The sequence below is a fragment of the Neoarius graeffei genome, chromosome 28 (genome assembly GCF_027579695.1).
Source record: "Neoarius graeffei isolate fNeoGra1 chromosome 28, fNeoGra1.pri, whole genome shotgun sequence".
NCBI classification, from domain to species: Eukaryota; Metazoa; Chordata; class Actinopteri; order Siluriformes; family Ariidae; genus Neoarius; species Neoarius graeffei.
Window position 1 is genome coordinate 15,931,826 of NC_083596.1, and position 25,542 is coordinate 15,957,367.

General features: G+C 41.3%; 1 protein-coding gene across 1 annotated transcript in view; it reads left to right on the top strand.

The window, feature by feature from the left end:
* The first annotated feature begins 214 nt into the window (after positions 1-214).
* Positions 215-25,542, top strand: part of LOC132875605 (unconventional myosin-XIX) — a 50,491-nt gene continuing 25,163 nt past the window's right edge. Inside the window, exons 1-10 of the mRNA XM_060912503.1 lie at positions 215-480; positions 4,565-4,712; positions 6,616-6,764; positions 9,912-10,025; positions 12,545-12,671; positions 13,789-13,858; positions 18,550-18,652; positions 22,167-22,263; positions 22,386-22,462; positions 22,988-23,075. Of these exons, the coding sequence (XP_060768486.1) occupies positions 367-480; positions 4,565-4,712; positions 6,616-6,764; positions 9,912-10,025; positions 12,545-12,671; positions 13,789-13,858; positions 18,550-18,652; positions 22,167-22,263; positions 22,386-22,462; positions 22,988-23,075 (1,087 nt within the window). The 5' untranslated portion in view covers positions 215-366. The remainder of the gene's footprint in view (positions 481-4,564; positions 4,713-6,615; positions 6,765-9,911; positions 10,026-12,544; positions 12,672-13,788; positions 13,859-18,549; positions 18,653-22,166; positions 22,264-22,385; positions 22,463-22,987; positions 23,076-25,542) is intronic.

Genomic DNA, 25,542 nt, shown 5'->3' on the forward strand with positions numbered 1-25,542 from the left:
TTGTTCTTAGAGCATGTCTGCTATGCTTATTAATTATTCATTTTCCCAGTTTTAAGTCACGCCTCGTGTGAAATGATTGGATAATACCTGACCACCTTGATTTAAACCGAACAGAAGGCGTGGTCTTGATCACGTGTAACCAATTAGATCCGCCGTAGAGCTGGAGGCGGGATTTGTCGGAATGGTGTAGGAGCAGCTTTGAGTTCAGAGCGGTGGTGAAGGAGGAGGAGAAGAAAATTTGTCCTTCACTGTGGAATTTGGTGACTCAGAAGAAGGAAAGTCGAAAAGCGGTTTGTTAATGGCGGGGCTTTGAGACTCGGAACCGCTGAAAACAGGCTTTCTGGACAGTTCTGGGTTTTTTGTATTATGGCAAATGTCAAGCAGAAACTTTTATTCAGGACTGAAAACGTGTGTGGAGACAGAGCAGATGGGGAATCCGAGAGTTTTGAACAAGGTGGAAGAACAAGGCGACCTGGGGAGGTAGGGGACACTGCTGCACTACTGTCCTCATGGATAGCTGGCATTCTAAATGTTTAACAGATCACCTGATTTAAAAAAATGTATTCTGTTGTCCATCTGAGAGTTAACATCTACCTACCCTCCCTCCCTCCCTCCCTCCTTCCTTCCTTAACCACTTTATCCTGGTCAGGATCATAGCCTGTCCTGGGAACACAGGAATACACCCTGGATGGGATCCCAGTCCATCTTATAGAGTTAACATCTCTCTGTCTGTGTCTCTCTCTGTCTTTCTGTGTGTGTCTGTCTTTCTGTGTGTGTTTGTCTCTCTGTCTCTCTCTCTGTTTGTCTGTCTGTCTGTCTGTCTCTCTCTGTCTGTCTGTCTGTCTCTCTCTGTCTGTCTGTCTGTCTCTCTCTCTCTCTCTCTCTCTCTCTCTCTCTGTGTCTCTCTCTCTCTCTGTCTGTCTGTCTGTCTGTCTGTGTGTCTCTAACCACTTTATCCTGGTCATGATCATAGCCTGTCCTGGGAACACAGGAATACACCCTGGATGGGATCCCAGTCCATCTTATAGAGTTAACATCTCTCTGTCTGTGTCTCTCTCTGTCTGTCTGTGTCTCTCTCTCTCTCTCTCTGTCTGTCTGTGTGTGTCTGTCTCTCTGTCTCTCTCTCTGTCTGTCTGTCTCTCTGTGTCTCTCTCTCTGTCTGTCTGTCTCTCTCTCTCTGTGTCTGTCTCTCTCTGTCTCTCTCTCTCTGTGTCTCTCTCTCTCCCTGTCTGTCTGTCTCTCTCTCTCTGTGTCTCTCTCTCTCCCTGTCTGTCTGTCTCTCTCTCTCTGTGTCTCTCTCTCTCCCTGTCTGTCTGTCTCTCTCTCTCTCTGTGTCTCTCTCTCTCTCTCCCTGTCTGTCTGTCTCTCTCTCTCTCTGTGTCTCTCTCTCTCTCTCTCCCTGTCTGTCTGTCTGTCTGTCTGTCTGTGTGTCTCTAACCACTTTATCCTGGTCAGGATCATAGCCTGTCCTGGGAACACAGGAATACACCCTGGATGGGATCCCAGTCCATCTTAGAGTTAACATCTCTGTCTGTGTCTCTCTCTGTCTGTGTCTCTCTCTGTCTTTCTGTGTGTGTCTGTCTCTCTCTGTCTGTGTGTCTCTCTGTGTGTGACTCTCTCTGTCTGTCTGTGACTCTCTCTGTCTGTCTGTGACTCTCTCTGTCTGTCTGTGACTCTCTCTGTCTGTCTGTGTGTCTCTAACCACTTTATCCTGGTCATGATCATAGCCTGTCCTGGGAACACAGGAATACACCTTGGATGGGATCCCAGTCCATCTTATAGAGTTAACATCTCTCTGTCTGTGTCTCTCTCTGTCTTTTTGTCTGTCTGTCTGTCTGTGTCTCTGTCTGTCTCTCTGTGTGTCTCTGTCTCTAACCACTTTATCCTGGTCAGGATCATAGCCTGTCCTGGGAACACAGGAATACACCCTGGATGGGATCCCAGTCCATCCCTGGGCACCATACACACACATCCACACCTACATCCAGTTTAGCTTGGTTAGCACTGTTGCCTCACAGTAAGAAGGTTCTGGGTTCAAGCCCAGTAACCGATGGGGGCCTTTCTGTCTGGAGTTTGCATGTTCTTGCCGTGTCTGTGTGGGTTTCCCCCCACAGTCCAAAGACATGCATTTGGGCTAACTGACTACTCTAAATTGTCCATTGATCAATCTTGCAGAGGGATGGGCTCCGGCAAGTTTAAACGCCCTAGACACACCAATGATGGACTGTCATCAGTGGTACTCCTACAGTCCTTGCTGGCTGTGGGACGAAGGAGAAGAATCCACCTACCAGCACGTGGGAGGAACCTGAGAGAACTGGGATTACATGCAGAACAAATAACCCGAGCTCAAGATTGTCACGAGGCGGCGACGATGCTACCTGCTGCCGCCTTTTTTTTTTTTTTTAATCCTCAAATCCAATAAAAAGTTCTGGAGCACCTTAAGTGCAGATTGAGGCTAGTTATCCAGAGCAGGTAATTGTATTAACCTACGACTCAAGTCTCTGGCCCTGATATCTTCATTAAATCGAGATACTGTTTGTCTGAGTGTTCTTTCCGTACACCATCAACAAAGGTGCATAAAGTGTACCTTTGAGGGTACAAATGCTTCTGACTGCTATGATCCTGTCAGGGTATGAACATCATACAGCCCAAAATTTGTGGACTCCTGTTTGTGATCATCACACCTGTATGTGGTTCTTCCCTAAAATGTTACCACAGTTTTGTATAGGATGTCTCTTTATGCTGTAACATAACAACTTCACTGGAACTAAGCGACCCAAAGCTGTTCCAGCATGACAATGCCGCTGTGCATAAAGCAAGCTCTATGAAGTCATGATTTGCCAAGGTTGGAGTGGAAGAACTTGAGTGGTCTGAACAGAGCCTTGACTGAACACTTTTGGGATGAATTGGAATGCTGTTTGACATCAGCATCAGTGCTGGACTACGCTCTTGTGGAAACATGATTTTCTCATCTCATTCATCTCATTATCTCTAGCCGCTTTATCCTTCTACAGGGTCGCAGGCAAGCTGGAGCCTATCCCAGCTGACTATGGGCGAAAGGCGGGGTACACCCTGGACAAGTCGCCAGGTCATCACAGGGCTGACACATAGACACAGACAACCATTCACACTCACATTCACACCTATGGTCAATTTAGAGTCACCAGTTAACCTAACCTGCATGTCTTTGGACTGTGGGGGAAACCGGAGCACCCGGAGGAAACCCATGCGGACACGGGGAGAACATGCAAACTCCGCACAGAAAGGCCCTCGCCGGCCCCGGGGCTCGAACCCAGGACCTTCTTGCTGTGAGGCGACAGCGCTAACCACTACACCACCGTGCCGCCCCGAAACATGATTTTATGTATCTTAAAAAAAAAAAAAGGCAGGAACACTTACTGTTTCATTGACTCGCACCAACACGGTGATATTACAGAGATGGCAAAGCTGATTGAGCCAACCTTGACAGGTTGGTTGGCCAAACTTCATAATTTGAACTGATCTTGGAACATGCTTGGTTCCTTCATGCAAGTATCCCATCAACCAATCGCATGGCAGCATTACAATGCATAAAATCATGCAGGTACAAATCCAGAGCTTCAGTTCATGTTCACATCAAACCTCAAAGAAGAACAAAATCTGATCTCTGTGATTAACCGTGGCATGGTTGTCAGTGCCAGAGAGGCTGGTTTGAGTGTTTTTCTAGAGTTTACACAGAATGGTGCAAAATAAAAAAAAATAAAAAAAAATCCTTGTTTGATGAGAGAGGTCATGGGAAAATGGTGAGATTTGTTCAAGATGGCACAAAAGCTCTGGTAACTCAAATAAGCACTCTTTGCAAGTGTGGTGAGCAGAAAAGCATCTCAGAATGCACAACATGGTGAACCTTCAGGGGTTTAAACCGCAACAGCAGAAGACTACGTATATTGGATTCCACATCTGTCTGCCAAAAGCAAGAATCTGAGGCCACAGTGGACGCAAGTTTACTATATATATATATATATTTTTTTTTTTCTCCTCCAATCTTCAGATTTACTTCTCCTGGACTCCCAGCCTGTCCCACTTTTGTTCTCATGACACCTCAAACAAGCAGCTAGTTCAGATGCATTGGAAACTGGGAAAAGTGGACACAAGACACTGGATCAGACTGTTTTGTTTATACCACATGCCTTGTGTTTGTGTGTGTGGCTTTTTCATGATGGATTACACAAGCTTGCATTCCTTGGTTGGTGTATAATTGGTCTCGTCTTGCTCTAGCTTTGACGAGCAGCAACAGGTCTGCAGTGTGTCAATACAGGATGAGATCTTTGGAGTCTCCTTTCCCTCATCTTTCTCTTCACACAGAATGCAGGAGCCCTTGGATAGATGGAGATAATAAGATGAAGTGATAAATATGAGTAACGATCTTTATTAACGAAGGAAACTGTGTTTGTCACAGCAGACCAGGAGCAGCTTTACCTCCACTGACGCTGTGATATAATATTATACAGTGTAAGAGAAGCTTTGTTCTGTAGTGTGTCACCATACTTTGATTTGTGTGTGTGTGTGTGTGTTTTCTCTGCAGGTAAACGGAGTGACGGACCAGATTCAGGCCCGTAGAAAGTCTCTCAATGACTCACTCGAAGGGGACGTCAGAGCTTTTCTAGTGAACGAGGCTGAGCTCCACACCTATGATGACCTGACCAAAGTCAACCCTGTAACTCCAACCACAGGTACACACGCGTGTGCACGCATATATACACACACGCACGCGCCCCAGCAACGTGACTACAGTATTTACACCATTGCATAACGTGTCCAAGTCTGCATTATTTGAGGAATGAAGATTTTAAAGCGTTGGTTCTTTTATTTGTAAAACATTTAGTGATTGAAATCACGTTTCTGCAGAGCTGATAAACAACAGTAACCGACATTAACATACATGACCCTGCATTAACATCATCTCCCCTTCTTTAGTCTCTAAAGGAGAGTGAGACAGAAGGACATTAGAGGTTTATCAATTTAATTTCCAATGTCAATAATAGTAATTAATAATAAATTTTGTTCAGTTCTTAACAATATTGCTTTGTTTTTTCCATCTCTTCCCTTCTTTCTTTCTTTCTTTCTTTCTTTCTTTCTTTCTTTCTTTCTTTCTTTCTTTCTTTCTTTCTTTCTTTTCCCATCTGTTGCTGTTTCTTTCTTTTTTCCATCTGTTGCTGTCTTGTTTTTTTCTTTTTCCATTTGTTGCTGTCTTGTTTTTTTCTTTTTCCATTTGTTGCTGTCTTTCTTTTCTTTTTCTGTTTCCCATCTGTTGCTGTTCTCTTTCTTTCTTTCTTTCTTTCTTTCTTTCTTTCTTTCTTTCTTTCTTTCTTTCTTTCTCTTTTTCCATCTGTTGCTGTTCGTTTGGTTGTTCTTTCGTTCTTTTTTTCCATCTGTTGCTGTCTTTTCTTTCTTTCTTTCTTTCTTTCTTTCTTTCTTTCTTTCTTTCTTTCTTTCTTTCTTTCTTTTTCCATCTGTTGCTGTCTTCTTTCTTTCTTTCTTTCTTTCTTTCTTTCTTTCTTTCTTTCTTTCTTTCTTTCTTTTTTTCCATCTGTTGCTGTCTTCTTTCTTTCTTTCTTTCTTTCTTTCTTTCTTTCTTTCTTTCTTTTTTTCCATCTGTTGCTGTCTTCTTTCTTTCTTTCTTTCTTTCTTTCTTTCTTTCTTTCTTTCTTTCTTTCTTTTTCCATCTGTTGCTGTTCGTTTGGTCGTTCTTTTGTTCTTTTTCTTTTTTCCATCTGTTGCTGTTCGTTTGGTCGTTCTTTTGTTCTTTTTCTTTTTTCCATCTGTTGCTGTCTTTTCTTTCTTTTTTTCTTTTTCCATCTGTTTTTCTTTTTTTCCATCAGTTTCTTTTTCTTTTTCCATCTGTTGCTGTTCGTTTGGTTGTTCTTTCGTTCTTTTTTCCATCTGTTGCTGTCGTCTTTTCTCTTTCTTTCTTTCTTTCTTTCTTTCTTTCTTTCTTTCTTTCTTTCTTTCTTTCTTTTTCTTTCTTTCTCTTTCTTTCTTTCTTTTTCCATCTGTTGCTGTCTTCTTTCTTTCTTTCTTTTTCCCATCTGTTGCTGTTCGTTTGGTCGTTCTTTTGTTCTTTTTCTTTTTTCCATCTGTTGCTGTCTTTTCTTTCTTTTTTCTTTTTCCATCTGTTGTCTTCTTTCTTTTTTTCCATCAGTTTCTTTTTCTTTTTCCATCTGTTGCTGTTCGTTTGGTCGTTCTTTTGTTTTTCTTTTTTCCATCTGTTGCTGTCTTTTCTTTCTTTTTTTCTTTTTCCATCTGTTGTCTTCTTTCTTTTTTTCCATCTGTTTCTTTTTCCATCTGTTGCTTTCTTTCTTTCTTTCTTTCTTTCTTTCTTTCTTTCTTTCTTTCTTTCTTTCTTTCTTTCTTTCTTTCTTTCTTTCTTTCTTTCTTTCTTTCTTTCTTTCTTTCTTTCTTTCTTTCTTTCTTTCTTTCTTTCTTTCTTTCTTTCTTTCTTTCTTTTTTCCATCTGTTGCTGTCGGTCATCTTTCTTTCCTCCTTCTTTTCTTTGCATGGATAGTACTTCACTTTAACCCAATGACATATTTATGCATTATTGTGTGTGTGTGTGTGTGTGTGTGTGTGAGACAGTGCTAAAATGCCTGCAGGCCCGTTACAGTGCGAGAGTGTTTTACACTCACGCTGGCTGCACACTGGTGGCGTTGAACCCGTTCCAGCCGATTCCTCACCTTTACTCACTGGACGTAATGCACGAGTACCACTCCGCTTCCCAACCTCAGGTAAACATCCACTCTGTTCATGTGTACAGGATGTATACGGTATCAGCTGATGATTCTGTACTGTGGTTTTTGTTTTTCTCTCTTAAACCTTATGCAGGAACATCTAGAATTATTGGCACCCTTGAGTGAGCTGATCTTGAACAATTTTTTTTTTTTTAATCGCAGTATTTTCTCAATTACAAAAAGTAGTACAGTATCTTTTCTGCAAAATATCAGCTGCAAAATAATCAGCATCCACTAGCAGTAGCACTGAGCAAATATTTGCCTGGTTGGAGGGCAGGGAGGATTGAGCACAAAAGCAGAAGGAGTTTCATTCTGTGTAACCCCATGCAGTGTTGTACCTTAATGCTGGAGGTCAGTCTCTGGTGACAGAAATGTGAAGTTGGTTTGAAACGGTGTGCTCAGTAATACAGGGCTAAATGAATCCAAGTGGCGTTTGTGTGCTGGTTATATATTAGTGTTTGGTGTTTTGTCACTGCATGGTAACCTTGAACAGCCTCGCTCTAGTGTTTGTTTTGCCATTTGAGAACATTTCATGGTAAAGTGAACATCAGGAAGTGTAAAATAAAACAGGGATAAAAACCCGACACGCAGTCATTAGGTTCACAGAAGGTCATTCCTGGCTGAATCTTCATATGACCTGTTCATATGTCACGTTCCACGAGAAGCTTGATGTCATTTAAAATCCCAACCTAAGACTTGCACGATTAATGCAAATTGATTTTCCAGGGATTGGAAAAGAGGAAATATTATGACCTGGTCGCAGTTTCAGTTTGAAAGGAAAACATACTCTGTTTTTATGGGGAAAGTGTTGAAGTTAAACAGAAGAATGTGACCAAGGATAATCCAGTATACTGATCTAACGAGAACAATTAGCCACATCCACTAAAATTCTATCCACATTCACTGGATATGAGCAGTTGTGTGCTTTGATTGGCTATTCTACTACTAGGCTATTACCTCATATACCATGAGTAGAGAAAAACAAAATGGCAGAATGCATCAAGCCAGATATCACCTTTTATCAAGTATTTAAAAGAAACAGAAATAGCTAAAAGAATATAGTCGTTCCCCCCACCCCACCCCAATATCTCCTGTTCCACACTCCAGCCCAGTTGGTGGCGCCAAACCGCCAAAAACTCTAAAGAAGAAGAAGAAAATGGCGGCCTGTGCGACTGAATCAACCGAGGATGAAATAAAAACTGTACTCAAAAACAAACCCCCCAAAAATATTTAAAAAAGCAACAAAATATGGAATTAAAGCATTTGATGAGGGTTTTTAAAAAATTTTTTTCAAGAATTATTGCATTTTTCACAAATTGCTATGGGGAAATCCTTTTTTTTAAATAAAGGTTTGTCGACTAATTCTGTCGCCAGGGCATAACTAGTGCGTATGATTTTCCTTGGATAAAGAGAGTTTCAATTCAGTTCCATTATATTTCTGTAATACACTATTGTGTGTACAACCCCAATTCCAAAAAAGTTGGGACAAAGTACAAATTGTAAATAAAAACGGAATGCAATGATGTGGAAGTTTCAAAATTCCATATTTTATTCAGAATAGAACATAGATGACATATCAAATGTTTAAATTGAGAAAATGTATCATTTAAAGAGAAAAATTAGGTGATTTTAAATTTCATGACGACAACAACACATCTCAAAGTTGGGACAAGGCCATGTTTCCCACTGTGAGACATCCCCTTTTCTCTTTACAACAGTCTGTAAACGTCTGGGGACTGAGGAGACAAGTTGCTCAAGTTTAGGGATAGGAATGTTAACCCATTCTTGTCTAATGTAGGATTCTAGTTGCTCAACTGTCTTAGGTCTTTTTTGTCGTATCTTCCGTTTTATGATGCGCCAAATGTTTTCTATGGGTGAAAGATCTGGACTGCAGGCTGGCCAGTTCAGTACCCGGACCCTTCTTCTACGCAGCCATGATGCTGTAATTGATGCAGTATGTGGTTTGCCATTTTCATGTTGGAAAATGCAAGGTCTTCCCTGAAAGAGATGTCGTCTGGATGGGAGCATCTGTTGCTCTAGAACCTGGATATACCTTTCAGCATTGATGGTGTCTTTCCAGATGTGTAAGCTGCCCATGCCACACGCACTAATGCAACCCCATACCATCAGAGATGCAGGCTTCTGAACTGAGCGCTGATAACAACTTGGGTCGTCCTTCTCCTCTTTAGTCCGAATGACACGGCGTCCCTGATTTCCATAAAGAACTTCAAATTTTGATTCGTCTGACCACAGAACAGTTTTCCACTTTGCCACAGTCCATTTTAAATGAGCCTTGGCCCAGAGAAGACGTCTGCGCTTCTGGATCATGTTTAGATACGGCTTCTTCTTTGAACTATAGAGTTTTAGCTGGCAACGGCGGATGGCACGGTGAATTGTGTTCACAGATAATGTTCTCTGGAAATATTCCTGAGCCCATTTTGTGATTTCCAATACAGAAGCATGCCTGTATGTGATGCAGTGCCGTCTAAGGGCCCGAAGATCACGGGCACCCAGTATGGTTTTCCGGCCTTGACCCTTACGCACAGAGATTCTTCCAGATTCTCTGAATCTTTTGATGATATTATGCACTGTAGATGATATGTTCAAACTCTTTGCAATTTTACACTGTCGAACTCCTTTCTGATATTGCTCCACTATTTGTCGGCGTAGAATTAGGGGGATTGGTGATCCTCTTCCCATCTTTACTTCTGAGAGCCACTGCCACTCCAAGATGCTCTTTTTATACCCAGTCATGTTAATGACTTATTGCCAATTGACCTAATGAGTTGCAATTTGGTCCTCCAGCTGTTCCTTTTTTGTACCTTTACGTGTAACTTTTCCAGCCTCTTATTGCCCCGTCCCAACTTTTTTGAGATGTGTTGCTGTCATGAAATTTCAAATGAGCCAATTTTTGGCATCAAATTTCAAAATGTCTCACTTTCGACATTTGATATGTTGTCTATGTTCTATTGTGAATACAATATCAGTTTTTGAGATTTGTAAATTATTGCATTCCGTTTTTATTTACAATTTGTACTTTGTCCCAACTTTTTTGGAATCGGGGTTGTATAATGCTGTGTAATCTTGACATTAATGACCAGGGTGTTAAAACCTACACACTTGTCTGGTTTTGTATTTGTGCAGGACTTCAAGCCGCACATCTTTGTCGTCGCCGAAGAGGCATATAGGAACGTTCAGGGCCAAGTTGAACCTGTCGACCAATCACTAGTGGTCTCTGGGGAGAGCGGAGCTGGGAAGGTGGGTCGGGTCAAACTTAGCCTGTGTCCGAAATTGCTCCCTACTCACTATATATTGAGGACGCCATTTTGTAGTGCTGTCCGAAACCTTAGTGAGGATTATTTACACCCTATATTTATAGTACACTCAAAGTATCCCACAATGCATCACAGAAAGTAGTGTATGACGATGGTCACTAACCAAATCAATATATCCCATCATGCATTGCGGTCGCGCTGAAAGAAATCAAATTAAAAGTCTCAAATTTGATTTAATAAAAGGCAGCGGCAAAGAAGAAAGTATTCAGCCTTGATTTAAAAGAACTGAAAGATGCAGGTACTTTGTATTGATTAATGTGGGAAATACATTCAGTATAATATGGATTTATCACAAAAATACACTACCGTTCAAAAGTTTGGGGTCACTTTGAAATGTCCTTATTTTTGAAAGAAAAGCACTGTTCTTTTCAATGAAAATCACTTTAAACTAATCAGAAATACACTCTATACATTGCTAATGTGGTAAATGACTATTCTAGCTAAATTCTACTAAGGCTACATCCACACGACAACGGCAACGAGATTTTATTTAAAAAAAAATATCGCGTCCACAGGGGCAACGGATCAGTAAAATATCAGGTACATATGGCAACGCTTGCTGAAAACGATGCAATACACATGCCACATCTCTACGTGCGCTGTAAGACGGTCCCATCGGAGACACCAGAACAATAGAAGAAGTAGGACGCATGCGCATAAACCCCTTCTTCTACCCGGCGTGAAGCACTCACAGGAACAAACATATAACAAGAAGAAGATGGCTGCGACTACGTGAGGAAATCGTGCCTTCTGTGTGTACAAATTAGTATTATTAGTGTGCATAGTTTTATATAACTTAATTTTCTTATTGTGTGTGAACATTTTGAAAAGCAGTCTTATCCAATTTAAAAAAAAGAAATTCAAGAAATGGTTTAGTTACTTGTTTATTTAAAAGAAAAGCTGTATACAAAAGTGAATGCAATGCAGTGGTTCATACAAAACAGCGAGAGTGCTGCTTGTTCTAGTCATGTGGTTGTGACGTCATCGTAAACAAATCCGTTCTACTCATCCAGACGACTTCGCAACGGCACCGTTGCCAGATTTTTCCACTCTGGAACCTGTTCTCGTTTTGGGGCACCCAAAACGCCGGTGCCGTGTGGACGCCAGGCCGAAACGATAAACAATTTTATCAGATTCACCTGAATCCGTTGCCGTGTGGACAGCCTCTCAATGTCTGGTTTTTGGTGCAATATCTCCATAGGTGTATAGAGGCCCATTTCCAGCAACTCTCACTCCAGTGTTCTAATGGTACAATGTGTTTGCTCATTGCCTCAGAAGGCTAATGGATGATTAGAAAACCCTTGTACAATCATGTTAGCACAGCTGAAAACAGTTGAGCTCTTTAGAGAAGCTATAAAACTGACCTTCCTTTGAGCAGATTGAGTTTCTGGAGCATCACATTAATTTGTGGGGTCGATTAAATGCTCAAAATGGCCAGAAAAATGTCTTGACTATATTTTCTATTCATTTTACAACTTATGGTGGTAAATAAAAGTGTGACTTTTCATGGAAAACACAAAATTGTCTGGGTGACCCCAAACTTTTGAACGGTAGTGTACATGCATGTTTATTATTTTGAAAACCCACCAGTTGACTGATCTGGCACGTTTTAATTGTGCGACAGTAATGACGTAAATACCAGCACAACAGGCGAGTGTCCGAAAGCGTTTCTTTGTTTTACCAATGAGCTCACTATATAGTCCTCTATATAGTAATTCTCTATGTAGGGAGTAGCGAACGAGTGAGCGATTTTCGGATACAGGCTTAGACTCAATTTGGCCTTGTGGTGATATGGCTGATTGGTGTAAGTCAACATTTTAAAACCATTGACAGGTGACGTGAATAACATTTTGATTATCTCATTACAGCAGCACCTGTCAAGGGGTGGGATATATTGGGCAGCAAGAGAACAGTCAGTTCTTGAAGTTGACGTGTTGGAAGCAGGAAAAATGGGCAAGCGTAAGGACCTGAGCGACTTTGACAAGGGCCAAATTGCGATGGCGAGATGACTGGGTCTGAGCATCAACAAAATGGTGCATCTTGTAGGGTGTTCCTGGTATGGAAGGAGAACTGGTGACCTGGTGACAGGATCATGGGTGTTGAAGGCTCATTGATTCACATGGGGCACAAAAGCTAGCACATGTGTCCCAATCCCACAGAAGAGCTCCTGTAGCACAAACTGCTGAAAAAAGTGAATGCTGGCTAAAACAAAGATCCTAGCGGTCACAATTTGGCCCTGATCAAAGTCGCTCAGATCCTTATGCTTGCCCATTTTTCCTGCTTCCAGCACATCAACTTCAAGAACTGACTGTTGTCTTGCTGCCTAATGTATCTCACCCCTTGACAGGTGCCATTGTAATGAGAAAATCGGTGTTATTCTCTTCACCTCTCAGTGGTTTTAATGTTATGGCGGATGAATCTAATGTCTCTGTTTCTCTCCAGACGTGGACTTCACGCTGCCTCATGAAGTACTACGCCACAGTGGCTACCTCATCACAGAAGTGCCAGCACGCGGTGGAGAGGATAGAGAGACGAGTGCTGGACTCGAACCCCATCATGGAAGCCTTTGGTGAGTGAGAGAGAGAGGGAGGATGACTGAAAAAATGAGATTTAGGAATTTATGAGAACAAGCCAAACTGGAGGCTATGTGAAGAAGTGAATGGAAAGAAAAGTAAGAAATTGAGAGAAAGTCCACACTATTGGTCCGAAATTTCCATCTGAACTTTAAAGTGCATATCACGGGTAAATTCAGGAGCAAGATCAATGTAATTTTCCTATTTTATATTAAACTTGTCACATTTTTGCATTTTGTGCAATTTTTTTACCTTGCGCAATACCAGAAAAATTCAGTTGAAATCTAGCCATTTGAGGCGAATTGATCCGCCTCTGAAAAAACTTGGCATTTGGATTTCCCGGCAAACATTGATTTTCGTGACGTCGCGTGTGGGACGCCTCCCTCTGAATCCTACATCAGCGCTGGTTTGTTTATGAGAAAACGACCGTATTATTTACATCCCCGGTGTTGTCTCTGTCGTCTTCACTACTTGAATCATCATCAAATCCAAACAGACGAAGCCCCAGTTCTGACATCTCCTTATATTCTTCATCCAAAGGTGAAGTAACATTGTGCTCGGGTGACAATTCCATATTTCAGTGCAAAATCGCTAGCTGCGAAACTTGGTCTACACAGGCTGTGCACTGAAACTGTGCAAGCAGGTGACATCACAAATCTGGCTCCAGACTCCCTTGGGATTTTTCCAGATGCGTTTTATTTTTTTCTGCTGTAGACAGATGGCCTTGTGCCAAATTACCCTTCTGGATGAGTGTGTCAAGGGACATACTTTCGTATTTAAAAAAAAAACAAAAAACAAAACGAAATTGGTCCAGGATATGCACTTTTAAGAATAGCGCGAATCAGTCAGGAATCACGTTTGAAAATTCATACTGTTTTCTGTCAAATTAGTGTATCCGCTTTATTGTAATCTTGAGTGCTGTATTATTTTCAACATTGTGGTTGGAAAATGTTGATGGATTTGGAACATGTTCCTCTTCTCACCATCGTTTTTATGTTTCTTGCTTGTGAGACTTGGCTTTGCGTTGCAGGCTAGGGTTATTTATTTTATTTATTTATTTATTGTCATAAATTAAAAAAAATAATCTATCCCCGCCCTCGTTCCATATTACAGGTAATGCTTGCACTTTACGCAACAATAACAGCAGCCGCTTCGGAAAGTACATCCAGCTCCAGCTGAACAGGTCAGTCTCAGTTACACGTTCGGCACATTTCTACTGTTTTTGTAGTATATTGTTTCAAAACAGTTCAGCGTACATGCCAGCAAGCAACAAAGTCTCAAACTGCTATTCAGTTTTACATACACTAAATGTGTGACACTGCTTCATTTGTCTCAGTTTGCTTGTTTTATGTAAAGCAATTAAGTGACATGTTGAAATTAATAGCTCCAGTCAATTGTTTGGGCTAATCCTGAATTTAGGTCCGACTGAAATGTGTTTTGGCGATTTGTAATTTATTAATATATAATTGTCTCATGGGCGGCACGGTGGTGTAGTGGTTAGCGCTGTCGCCTCACAGCAAGAAGGTCCGGGTTTGAGCCCCGTGGCCGGCGAGGGCCTTTCTGTGCGGAGTTTGCATGTTCTCCCCGTGTCCGCATGGGTTTCCTCCGGGTACTCCGGTTTCCCCCACAGTCCAAAGACATGCAGGTTAGGTTAACTGGTGACTCTAAATTGACCGTAGGTGTGAATGTGAGTGTGAATGGTTGTCTGTGTCTATGTGTCAGCCCTGTGATGACCTGGTGACTTGTCCAGGGTGTACCCCGCCTTTCGCCCGTAGTCAGCTGGGATAGGCTCCAGCTTGCCTGCGACCCTGTAGAACAGGATAAAGCGGCTAGAGATAATGAGATGAGAATTCTCATATTCTCCTTGTTTTGAAACTACATTATACAACCCCAATTCCAAAAAAGTTGGGACAAAGTACAAATTGTAAATAAAAACGGAATGCAATGATGTGGAAGTTTCAAAATTCCATATTTTATTCAGAATAGAACATAGATGACATATCAAATGTTTAAACTGAGAAAATGTATCATTTAAAGAGAAAAATTAGGTTTTTTTTTTTTTTTTTTTTAAATTTCATGACAACACCACATCTCAAAGTTGGGACAAGGCCATGTTTCCCACTGTGAGACATCCCCTTTTCTCTTTACAACAGTCTGTAAACGTCTGGGGACTGAGGAGACAAGTTGCTCAAGTTTAGGGATAGGAATGTTAACCCATTCTTGTCTAATGTAGGATTCTAGTTGCTCAACTGTCTTAGGTCTTTTTTGTTGTATCTTCCGTTTTATGATGCGCCAAACATTTTCTATGGGTGAAAGATCTGGACTGCAGGCTGGCCAGTTCAGTACCCGGACCCTTCTTCTACGCAGCCATGATGCTGTAATTGATGCAGTATGTGGTTTGGCATTTGTCATGTTGGAAAATGCAAGGTCTTCCCTGAAAGAGACGTCATCTGGATGGGAGCATCTGTTGCTCTAGAACCTGGATATACCTTTCAGCATTGATGGTGTCTTTCCAGATGTGTAAGCTGCCCATGCCACACGCACTAATGCAACCCCATACCATCAGAGATGCAGGCTTCTGAACTGAGCGCTGATAACAACTTGGGTCGTCCTTCTCCTCTTTCGTCCGAATGACACGGCATCCCTGATTTCCATAAAGAACTTCAAATTTTGATTTGTCTGACCACAGAACAGTTTTCCACTTTGCCACAGTCCATTTTAAATGAGCCTTGGCCCAGAGAAGACGTCTGCGCTTCTGGATCATGTTTAGATACGGCTTCTTCTTTGAACTATAGAGTTTTAGCTGGCAACGGCGGATGGCACGGTGAATTGTGTTCACAGATAATGTTCTCTGGAAATATTCCTGAGCCCATTTTGTGATTTCCAATACAGAAGCATGCCTGTATGTGATACAGTGCCGTCTAAGGGCCCGAAGATCACGGGCACCCAGTATGGTTTTCCGGCCTTGACCCTTATGCACAGAGATTCTTCCAGATTCTCTGAATCTTTTGATGATATTATGCACTGTAGATGATGATGATATGTTCAAACTCTTTGCAATTTTACACTGTCGAACTCCTTTCTGATATTGCTCCACTATTTGTCGGTGCAGAATTAGGGGGATTGGTGATCCTCTTCCCATCTTTACTTCTGAGAGCCGCTGCCACTCCAAGATGCTCTTTTTATACCCAGTCATGTTAATGACCTATTGCCAATTTACCTAATGAGTTGCAATTTGGTCCTCCAGCTATTCCTTTTTTGTACCTTTTAACTTTTCCGGCTTCTTATTGCCCCTGTCCCAATGTCATGAAATTTCAAATGAGCCAATATTTGGCATGAAATTTCAAAATGTCTCACTTTCGACATTTGATATGTTGTCTATGTTCTATTGTGAATACAATATCAGTTTTTGAGATTTGTAAATTATTGCATTCCATTTTTATTTACAATTTGTACTTTGTCCCAACTTTTTTGGAATCGGGGTTGTAGATCTACCTAATGTAGTGATCTGTACAAAGTACACTACCAGTCAAATGTTTTTGAACGCCTGGTGTTTCTAATATTTTATTACAGTTTAATTGCTCCGACAGACCAGGGATGGTAAGACTTGCCAGTGTGCATGGTGCACTGGCATAAAAGTTCATGATGTGAAGGTTGGTCTTGAGGAAAAGGGCCTGAAAGTCAGCATGGGGAAGACCAAAGTCATGATCTCTGGTAATGATCTCAACACACTGAGAATCTCTGGAAAATATCCTTGTGGTGTGTGCAGAAAAGGGGTTGGCCAGAATTCAGTTTTCTGTAGTGGTTGCAAAATGTGGGCACACAAAAGATGTTCTGGTGTGCAGGGGAGGTTAGTTGAAAACCCAGATTACAAGTGTCGGTGTTGTCTCGGAGGAGCTCGGCCGATTGATGCAAGGCCATGCAGTGAGGTCATGTTGGCAGGTCGCAAACTAGAGGTCGTTGATAGCTTCGTATACCTTGGTGATGGTATCTGCCCAGGAGGTGGTTGTGAACTGGCAACCATTATCAGAACTCGTTCTGCTTGGGGAAAGTTTAGAGAGCTGCTACCATTGTTAACCTGCAAAGCTGCCTCACTTCATACCCGTGGTCAACTATACAGCAGTTGTGTGTGTGTGTGTGTGTGTGTGTGTGTGTGTGTGTGTGTGTAGCACCATGTTATACGGTTCTTAATGTTGGGCACTCCGAAGAGATGACCAAAAATGGCTTTAGGGTAATGAAAGAGCCAGCCATGCTTTTATGGATGTGCAATGTCAAAAGAGGAACACGAATTGGCACGTCTTCTCTTTTGCGGCTGCTGAACCTCCATCGCCTTGACACTGTCTTCAGATGCAATTGTCTCCGTTGGTTTGGACACGTCCAGCGCAATCATTCTTGGATCAACAGATGTACAGTACTACCCTGGAAGCTGAACGAGTGAAAAACCATGGCCGACCTCGAAAAAGCTGGAAAGAGGGGGCGTCGTGGCTCAGGTGGTTAAGGCGCCATACCATGAATGCGGGCGACCCGGGTTCGATTCCGGCCCGAGGTCATTTCCCGATCCCTTCCCGTCTCTCTCTCTCCCGCTCATTTCCTGTCTCTACACTGTCCTATCCAATAAAGGTGCAAAAAGCCCAAAAAAATATCTTTAAAAAAAAAAAAAAGAAAAAGCTGGAAAGAATCTGTCTGTGCTGACTTGAAGCTATGGAATATCACAGAGAAGGCAACTCAAGACCGTGCTGAATGGAGAGCTCTGCTGAAGATGTCTGATGTGTCAACTGACTCAAAATGGATAGTGAGTGAGTGATGTGATTGGCCCGATTTTAAAAAAACAAAAAAAAGTGCACTGGATACAATTTGGGATGGATTGTTTCTAACATCTTTGCATGGGTAAAATCAAATTTTATTTATTTTTTTAAAAAATTCATTTATGATTTGCTGTCTGCTTAAGAAGAACCAAAGAAATAAAATCCAGTTATCCCTACCATGTTAAAATGCATAGCATCATATTCTTTGCCAGTGGCGAACCATTACTATTAGAGCTGGGACTTGAGCTCAGCCAAAACTTAGCCAGACACACCAAAAAAGCAACAGGGCAAAGTAGTTTGCAAGGGGATTAGCAGCAGGCTGCCAGGTCGTGCCGTTGCGTGTAGTTGTTGATGTTGATTTTAAAAGTAACGAAGTAAATTACAGAGGGAAATTAATTTTTAAGTCTGAGTGAAAAAAAACTGTTGCGAGCATGCAGTGTGGAAGAAGAGTCTGGAGACAGAAATTTTAGTTTCTCGGTCGTTAGCCTGTATCACCTGGTCTCAATAGCACTGGCTTGACCGCTTTATTAGCATTTGCTAACACTACTGATGAACGCTACACCAGCTGGAAGGTGACTTCACTGCTGTGCTGACGGCACCGAGTCGCAGTTAAGCTCGCATTGGCCTTCGAGAGGTCTCGGGCAATAAATTTTTGGTCACGCCCACTATAAATCAAAATCTGATTGGTAAATTCATCAGTCATTTCCTACATAAACATTTACTGGCATGGTCTTCTGTCCTGACAATCAAGTCCTAACCAATGAATGAGTCGGCTCCAAAGTCTTCTCAGCCTAGAGACAACAAACAAATCTCACTGGATAACTCAATTTTAATGTTTTCAGGGCAGTAACCCTTTCATTTCTGAAGCAGATTTGATTAGGCCAAATTAGGATTAGGAGAGAATAATTATCATGAAATAATGAAAGAAATTGAATATATCAGCATTTCAAATGTTATGTTTGGGCCTTCTCTGAAGGTCAAGAAGGTGCTGACGGTTCCTCTCTGTTCTTTGCATTACATCGTATCGTTTTGATATGCTAATGAGAGATTTTTGTCACTTGTCCTGCAGTTCTCAGTTGCTGATTGGGGCCTCGGTGCAAACGTATCTTCTCGAGAAGACCAGGGTGGCCTTTCAGGCTCCTAACGAGAGAAATTTCCACATATTTTACCAGGTGAATGTAACACAGTGAGTGGTGGTGTCTAATCAGGAACTATCCCACTTGTTTTATTGGCCCAATCCTTGCAGGGCAAAATCAGTGCTGCTCGTGTATAACTGAGACATGGTGATGCTAACTCGAGATATTTGAAAAAAAAAACAACCCAAAAAAAAAACACGGATGAGAACTATCGGAGGGTTTTAAAAGTTTCAGATATTATTCGTATATAAAAATGATTTTCATTCAGTTCAAGAAACAAAAGTTTCTTTGGGAGCCTTGCATTAAGCACGAAGTTTAAACTAAAAACAATAACGTGTATAATGTAATTAAACATGACCAGGGTGTGCTGTTTTCCTATAAAACACTCTGTACAATACCAGCACCCAGGGCTCGAAATTAACTTTTTTTTCTTTGTGTCCCCCAGTGGTCCCGAATTCTGTGTTGTATTGTCCCAAATGGAAGCAATAGTGTCCCCATTTTTTTTTCCTCTCTGAAATAACCAGTGGTTAATATTATCATATGAAGTTACTATTATATTTGTAACTATGCGATTTTGAACCCTTTATATCATTTTTACAATAAGTCATGCGACACATGTCCTATACATCATCTACTTCAAAATTAGTTATTTCATTTTCAGTTTATTAAACTTTGGCAGTCTCACTGTATGAATAGATACCCGTTTATTTAAAGGGGCCAACTAGCTCATTCAGAAAATGTTTCAACTCCCTACATCTGCAGTACACTTTAATTGAAAATAAGACCCCTTTTATGTTCATTTCATCTACTTTTATACCTTGAATATCTGTTGGCACTTATAAGGCCAACTTATAATTTTCACCATTACTGTTATCCATAGCCCTGTGATGACCTGGCGACTTGTCCAGGGTGTACCCTGCCTTTCGCCCGTAGTCAGCTGGGATAGGCTCCAGCTTGCCTGCGACCCTGTAGAACAGGATAAAGCGGCTAGAGAGGATGAGATGAGATGAGACCGTTATCCATTACCGTTACCCATTTTTATGAACTTTCCGTTATCCATTTTATGAACTTTCGCTGCCGAAACGTGGGTGCAAATGTTAGCAACATCAACATAGTGCCAGGTCCCAGCCTAGTTGTGCTGCTGACTGACTAAACTTTCTGAACTAGAAAGACACCAAGAAAACTCACTTATTCTGTTGAACGGTATCTTCCGTCAATATCATCCACATCATTCCTGTTGTATTTTATAACGTGTCTAACAGTGTTCATTCAGTTGCTAGCGTTGCCTGCAGACCAGACGATGACACTTTGGATCCTGAAGGTCCCGGAGACGTTATGTCTGGGCTTTCAGTTTCTTCCCCGCGGTCGGTCCGCTTCAACCACTTCAGCATTTTTGTTCTGGCAAGAGTCGGCGCAGCGTGTGCGGTAGCAATTCCATTCCAAGTCCATATAATGCGGACTCCGGCCGAAGATTCTAGAACAGAATGCGCTGCTCTGTAGCCTACGGATGCAGGTGCATCGAAAGTGTAGCTACTATGTATTTTTCGCTGTTAACGTTTTAAAATTAAAATTGACAAATTAGGTGAATGTCTACGTATGTGTTACGGCTTTGTAAATAATATTAATGTAGAACTTTTTTTTCTAGATCTATTTTTTTCCATTGTCCCGGGATTGTCCCAGATATGATAATTGTGTCCCGATGACATTTTTTATGGTCCCCGGGACGTCGGGACACTGTTAGTTTCGAGCGCTGCCAGCACCTAATGCAGTGGGTTTTTTTTTTTTTTTTAATTTCTTTTTATACCACAGCAGTTTGCCAACAGTTGGAATTTATTGTAATTAAAGAACATCATGCTTTTTATCCATTTTTAGTGACGTGTAAAGTTGTGAAACGTCAGGTTAGTTCCTGTTATCGCTTACGTTATACAAACTGTAAACCATTGCTTGTTTCTTGCTTTCTCTTGAGTTCATAAGACAAAAAAAATGCAGCTCATCAGGTTACTGAGAAACTGCACAGGTCTGCTTTCTGAAGATTGAAAAAATGTACACGATACCAAGAAGTTACAGCTTTACCTCCGGGTGTTACAAAGAGCTGACACTGGAGACTCCTGACAAAAATGCGGAATGAATAAACATCGCACAGAAGAATGAACCATGTCAGTGATGTACACTTATCTTTTAAAGCTGTTTATGTGGAAAGTCCTGGTGTGCGTTTTTACGACAGAAGCAATAAAGTATTATGAAGAGAGCAGTGAGGTAACGCTTCTAGACTGGTACTAAAATTCAAAAAAGTGCTTATTTTAAGGAGTTAAAGGCATTTTTGAGACAAAGTCGGCAAACAGTCTTATTTTGTCAATTTGGGTGTGCCGAATTCAAATCTGCAATATGCCGAGCTCTATCTGACCTCTGTTGACCTCTAGAGGTCATTGAACTTTGGGCCTGTAAACGTCTCAGCTGAACCCAGTTTCTCAGCTTTCTAAGGAATGAAATGTACTAAAATGATTAATGAAGTTAGCAAATGGCCTTGTTTGTTAAATGTTTGGGTGCTGAATTCATTTTTCATTTGTAAAACGACATATGACCTCTGATAACCTCAAGGTCATTAAACTTGGCCTATAGGCCTATGCGTTTAACGGCATTTTTAAACTGGCTTTACTCCCCCAAAAAGAATATGAACAGACAAAAAAACAAATAGAAAGGAACAAATACAACATTAAATGCCAGTCCATGTACATGTGACCTTACTTTTCACAATGAGAATGCCTAGGGGGATCACCTTACATAACATTGCATTACATTTAGCGGTTATTGTTTATACAAAGCTACTGAAAAAAGGACCGATTCAGCAGCATACAAAATATGGGGGCATACAGGTTAATCAGGGTTAGTATATATGAGTTTTTTCTTTGTTGTTTGTAAAGGGTTTACCCCGTTTAAAACAAAACAAACAACAAAGAAAAAATCTCTCATATATACTAACCCTGATTAACCTGTATACTCTGTATGCCCCCACATTTTTTGTGGTATATCGGATATATTCCATTCAGCTAGCATGATATTGAACGAGTTGAAGACAAATATTAGCTGAATGGAATATATCCGATATACCACGAAAAAGGCCAGCCAATATTATTGAAATGTGCCCCTCAGATCCACAGTGAATTTCATATGAAAAATGTGAGTTGTTTTTTAACACGAGAAACTTCATATCTTTTAAGCCAACGTGTGATTTTTATTCTATAGATACCGTACATTCACAAACAAAGTATAGAGATTTATGTCACCGTTTTGGATCTCCATGTCCTTGTATGAACAATGAGTGGTAAAACATGTATTAGTTTCCATATAATAGTGTTTTTTATGAAATTTTCACATCTGATTCTGTATCTAATAATTGTTTTTAAAAGCAGGCTGGTTCTTTAAAAGGAACGAGCACTGGGACATTGTTGATAAATTTGATGAGCGTCAAAATACATACAAGTGCAAAACTAACACAACTTCTTCTTAAATATAACAGTCATTTATTTGTTTGTCTGCTTTACATATTCAGATGATGAAGGGAGCGACAGAAGAACAGAGGCGGGAGTGGGAGATGCCACGTGACCAAACGTTTGCCTGGTTGCCAAATGCAGAGAGAACCTTAGAAGGTTCTCATAGATTCCGCCCCCACCACACACTTTTCTGTTATGTCTTGATGTAGGAATGTTTAGGTCCAGAAAGTCACTTTTTTTTTTTTTTTTTATTTTTTTTTTTTTAATATCTTTTATAGAGGATTGCTTCCAGGAGACACTTGAAGCCATGGTCAGCCTTGGCATTGATGCAGACAAGCGTGCACAGATTTTCAGGGTAAGTTCTGCCTCAAGGCTTTCTTGTAGTCTGCAACAAAATTATTGGCACCCTTCATCACCCACCATGAGAGTATATCAGGACTGCATAGAGTTGTATTTTGAGCTTCAGCATATACACGCACTGTAGCGTATTTGTGTTTTTCCTGTTTTCTTAAGTAGTCCCCTCCCCCTTTTTTTTCCTTCTATTTAGAAATATCTTCCAACGTTGGATTTAACAAATATTAATTGCAGGAGGTGCCAATAATTTTATTGGCACCTCCTGCAATTAATATTTGTTAAATCCAACGTTGGAAGATATTTCTAAGAGAAAACTGATTGAGAAATATTGTTTTGGAACCATTCATCATTTCTTCTGCTGTTTGAGTGGAAAATATAAATCAAGTTTGAGTTATTTTATACAGCCTTTCCTTGGCCGTTCTCTTGAACGGTGCCAGTAATTCTGAAGATGATTCTATTATATGACGTTAATTGTTTACTCCAGGCTTCTTTGTGACCTTTTTTTCCTCTTAATGTGATCATGTAGATCCTGGCAGGTCTTCTGCAGCTGGGGAATGTGAACTTCAGTCCCGCCCCTGAGTCTGAGCCCTGTGGTCTCGATCAACAATCCAAAGGTATATGTGAAGACAATGCAATAATTTTTCTTTTTTATTAGTATTTCCCAATTGGGATTTTCAAGATCAATTTACAATGCAATAAAAACAAACGACTATTTACAAGAGAAACATCGCATGAATATAAACCTATTCCTATTATCTTGTGATACTCCTGATAATCAAAAATACTAATACACCAATCCTAATTCAAGTAGTAGTTTAATATCCAAATACAATAATCCTGGAAATATGAAACGTCCTAAAACTGTCCAGATTTAAAGGTAGGCTGCCTTTCAGATTTTTTAAGTTTAGGTCATAAAAAGACACTTCCTGACACCTAATTATTTTTGTTTAGTGGACTGAAAGCTACTGAATTCGAATCACAGACTTCCAATTTTATTATTATTATTTTTTAAATGGAACAATTAATGAATTAAGGGCCACATGGCCCTAAATTCTCCGCTATTTTTTTCCTCCTTCACCATGACCCAATTCAAGATACTACATCATGCATCACATGGTGGGCTTTCCCCGTTCGTGCAAGGTATTGTGGGATACAAAATTGAAACGGGAGAGGAAAATGGAGGACGTGAATGAAACGTGAAAGGCCGACTACAGTAACGGAAAGCGAGAAGAAAAGATATGTTATATATGAAGGAAAGGAAATGCAGGACCAAACTAATAAATATCGTCAGTCAGCTGTTTTATTATTATTATTATGTTCAATTTATATAGCGCCTTTCTCAAAACCCAAGGTCGCTTTACAATAATAGGCAGAAAAAAGAAAAGAAAAAGTCCACCAAATAGAGGTCAGGATATCATTCCAGTGGTGTAGCAGCCACAGTCCCACCAAAAGGTGTGCAAAAACAAGTCCCACATCTCCAGCACAGCCGCCGTGACGCCGCCAGCAGCATCGCTTGAACACCACACCATGGATCCACAAAGCGAGCACAGAAGCACCGCCACGCAGAGCGCTGGTATGTCCCAAACCGCCTGCACAGCCACCGCGATGCCACCGAGCAACATCGCTCGGAACATCACGCCTAGCATTAAAGCACAGAGCGCTGGACAACCACAATGTTAAAATGAGCAACGAGCTCACTGCAGTCCATAGCTGGGAGCGCAGGCATCACCCACAGCAAACCAAGGCCTGGAGGGAACCGACGCCCAAAACTGGGTCTGGAGCTGCACCGCAACTGGCGGACTAAAACACTCAAACACAGAAAAAAGAAAAAAGGAGAGAAAATAAAATAAAAAAGCTCCAGTGAGAAGCGGCAGCCAGGATGCGCACAACGTACTCTCAACCGGAAACGGGGGGGAGGGAAGAATGATGTAACTGTCAGTACATGGTCAAGGTAAACCTGCGCACACGGACTTCCTCTGTCTGCTTGACTGCATGAAGTGAGCGATTTCATGCGTGTTATTTGCTTGGGAATCCCCTCAAGTTAAATAACTTCCCAGCCACAGAATGGCCTGATATTTTTGAGATATTGCAGAAATAAACATGCATCACAATGACCAAATTTCAGAGGGAACTAAATTTGACTGATTTTTTTATGAAATAGAAAGGCCATCTAGCTTTAATGTAATAAATCAAATTCGAGAAATCTTAAAAACAAAAAACAATCAACGATTCTAGTCAAAATCATGAAGAGATGATGATCATGACCATTCTCTTGCTGCCTATCGAAAACTGTTCTACCTCTCCAGACAAATTTTATTTATGTTTGGGTTCTGTATTGCCGTAGCGTTGTCAGTCCTGTGCACCTTGGCGTGTGCACCTGAAAGCATGCCTTGGGCTGCGCGCGCACTGAACAAGGTGCACCTGTCCTCAATCAATGAACTAAACGTTGGGCTATTTAAGGACTGCGCTGAAGGTAATGCGACGCGAAGTATTACGCCACGTTCAGTGTGCATTACCAAGCCTTGTTTCCCGTCCTTGTGGTTTTCCTGGTTTTTCGACTCCTGGTCCTGGTTCTCGTCCTCGTTTTGTCTCCGATGTCCCGTTTGTGCCTCGATCGACCTCTTGCCTGTTTTCCTGTTTATGACCTTATCTGCTGATTTGGACTGTTTTTGCTGTTGTGTGTTTCCTGCACTTGTATAGGTTGCATTGTATAATCTCATCTCATTATCTGTAGCCGCTTTATCCTGTTCTACAGGGTCGCAGGCAAGCTGGAGCCTATCCCAGCTGACTACGGGTGAAAGGCGGGGTACACCCTGGACAAGTCGCCAGGTCATCACAGGGCTGACACATAGACACAGACAACCATTCACACTCACATTCACACCTACGGTCAATTTAGAGTCACCAGTTAACCTAACCTGCATGTCTTTGGACTGTGGGGGAAACTGGAGCACCCGGAGGAAACCCACGGGGAGAACATACAAACTCCGCACAGAAAGGCCCTCGCCGGCCACGGGGCTCGAACCCGGACCTTCTTGCTGTGAGGCGACAGCGTTAACCACTACACCACTATGCCACCCT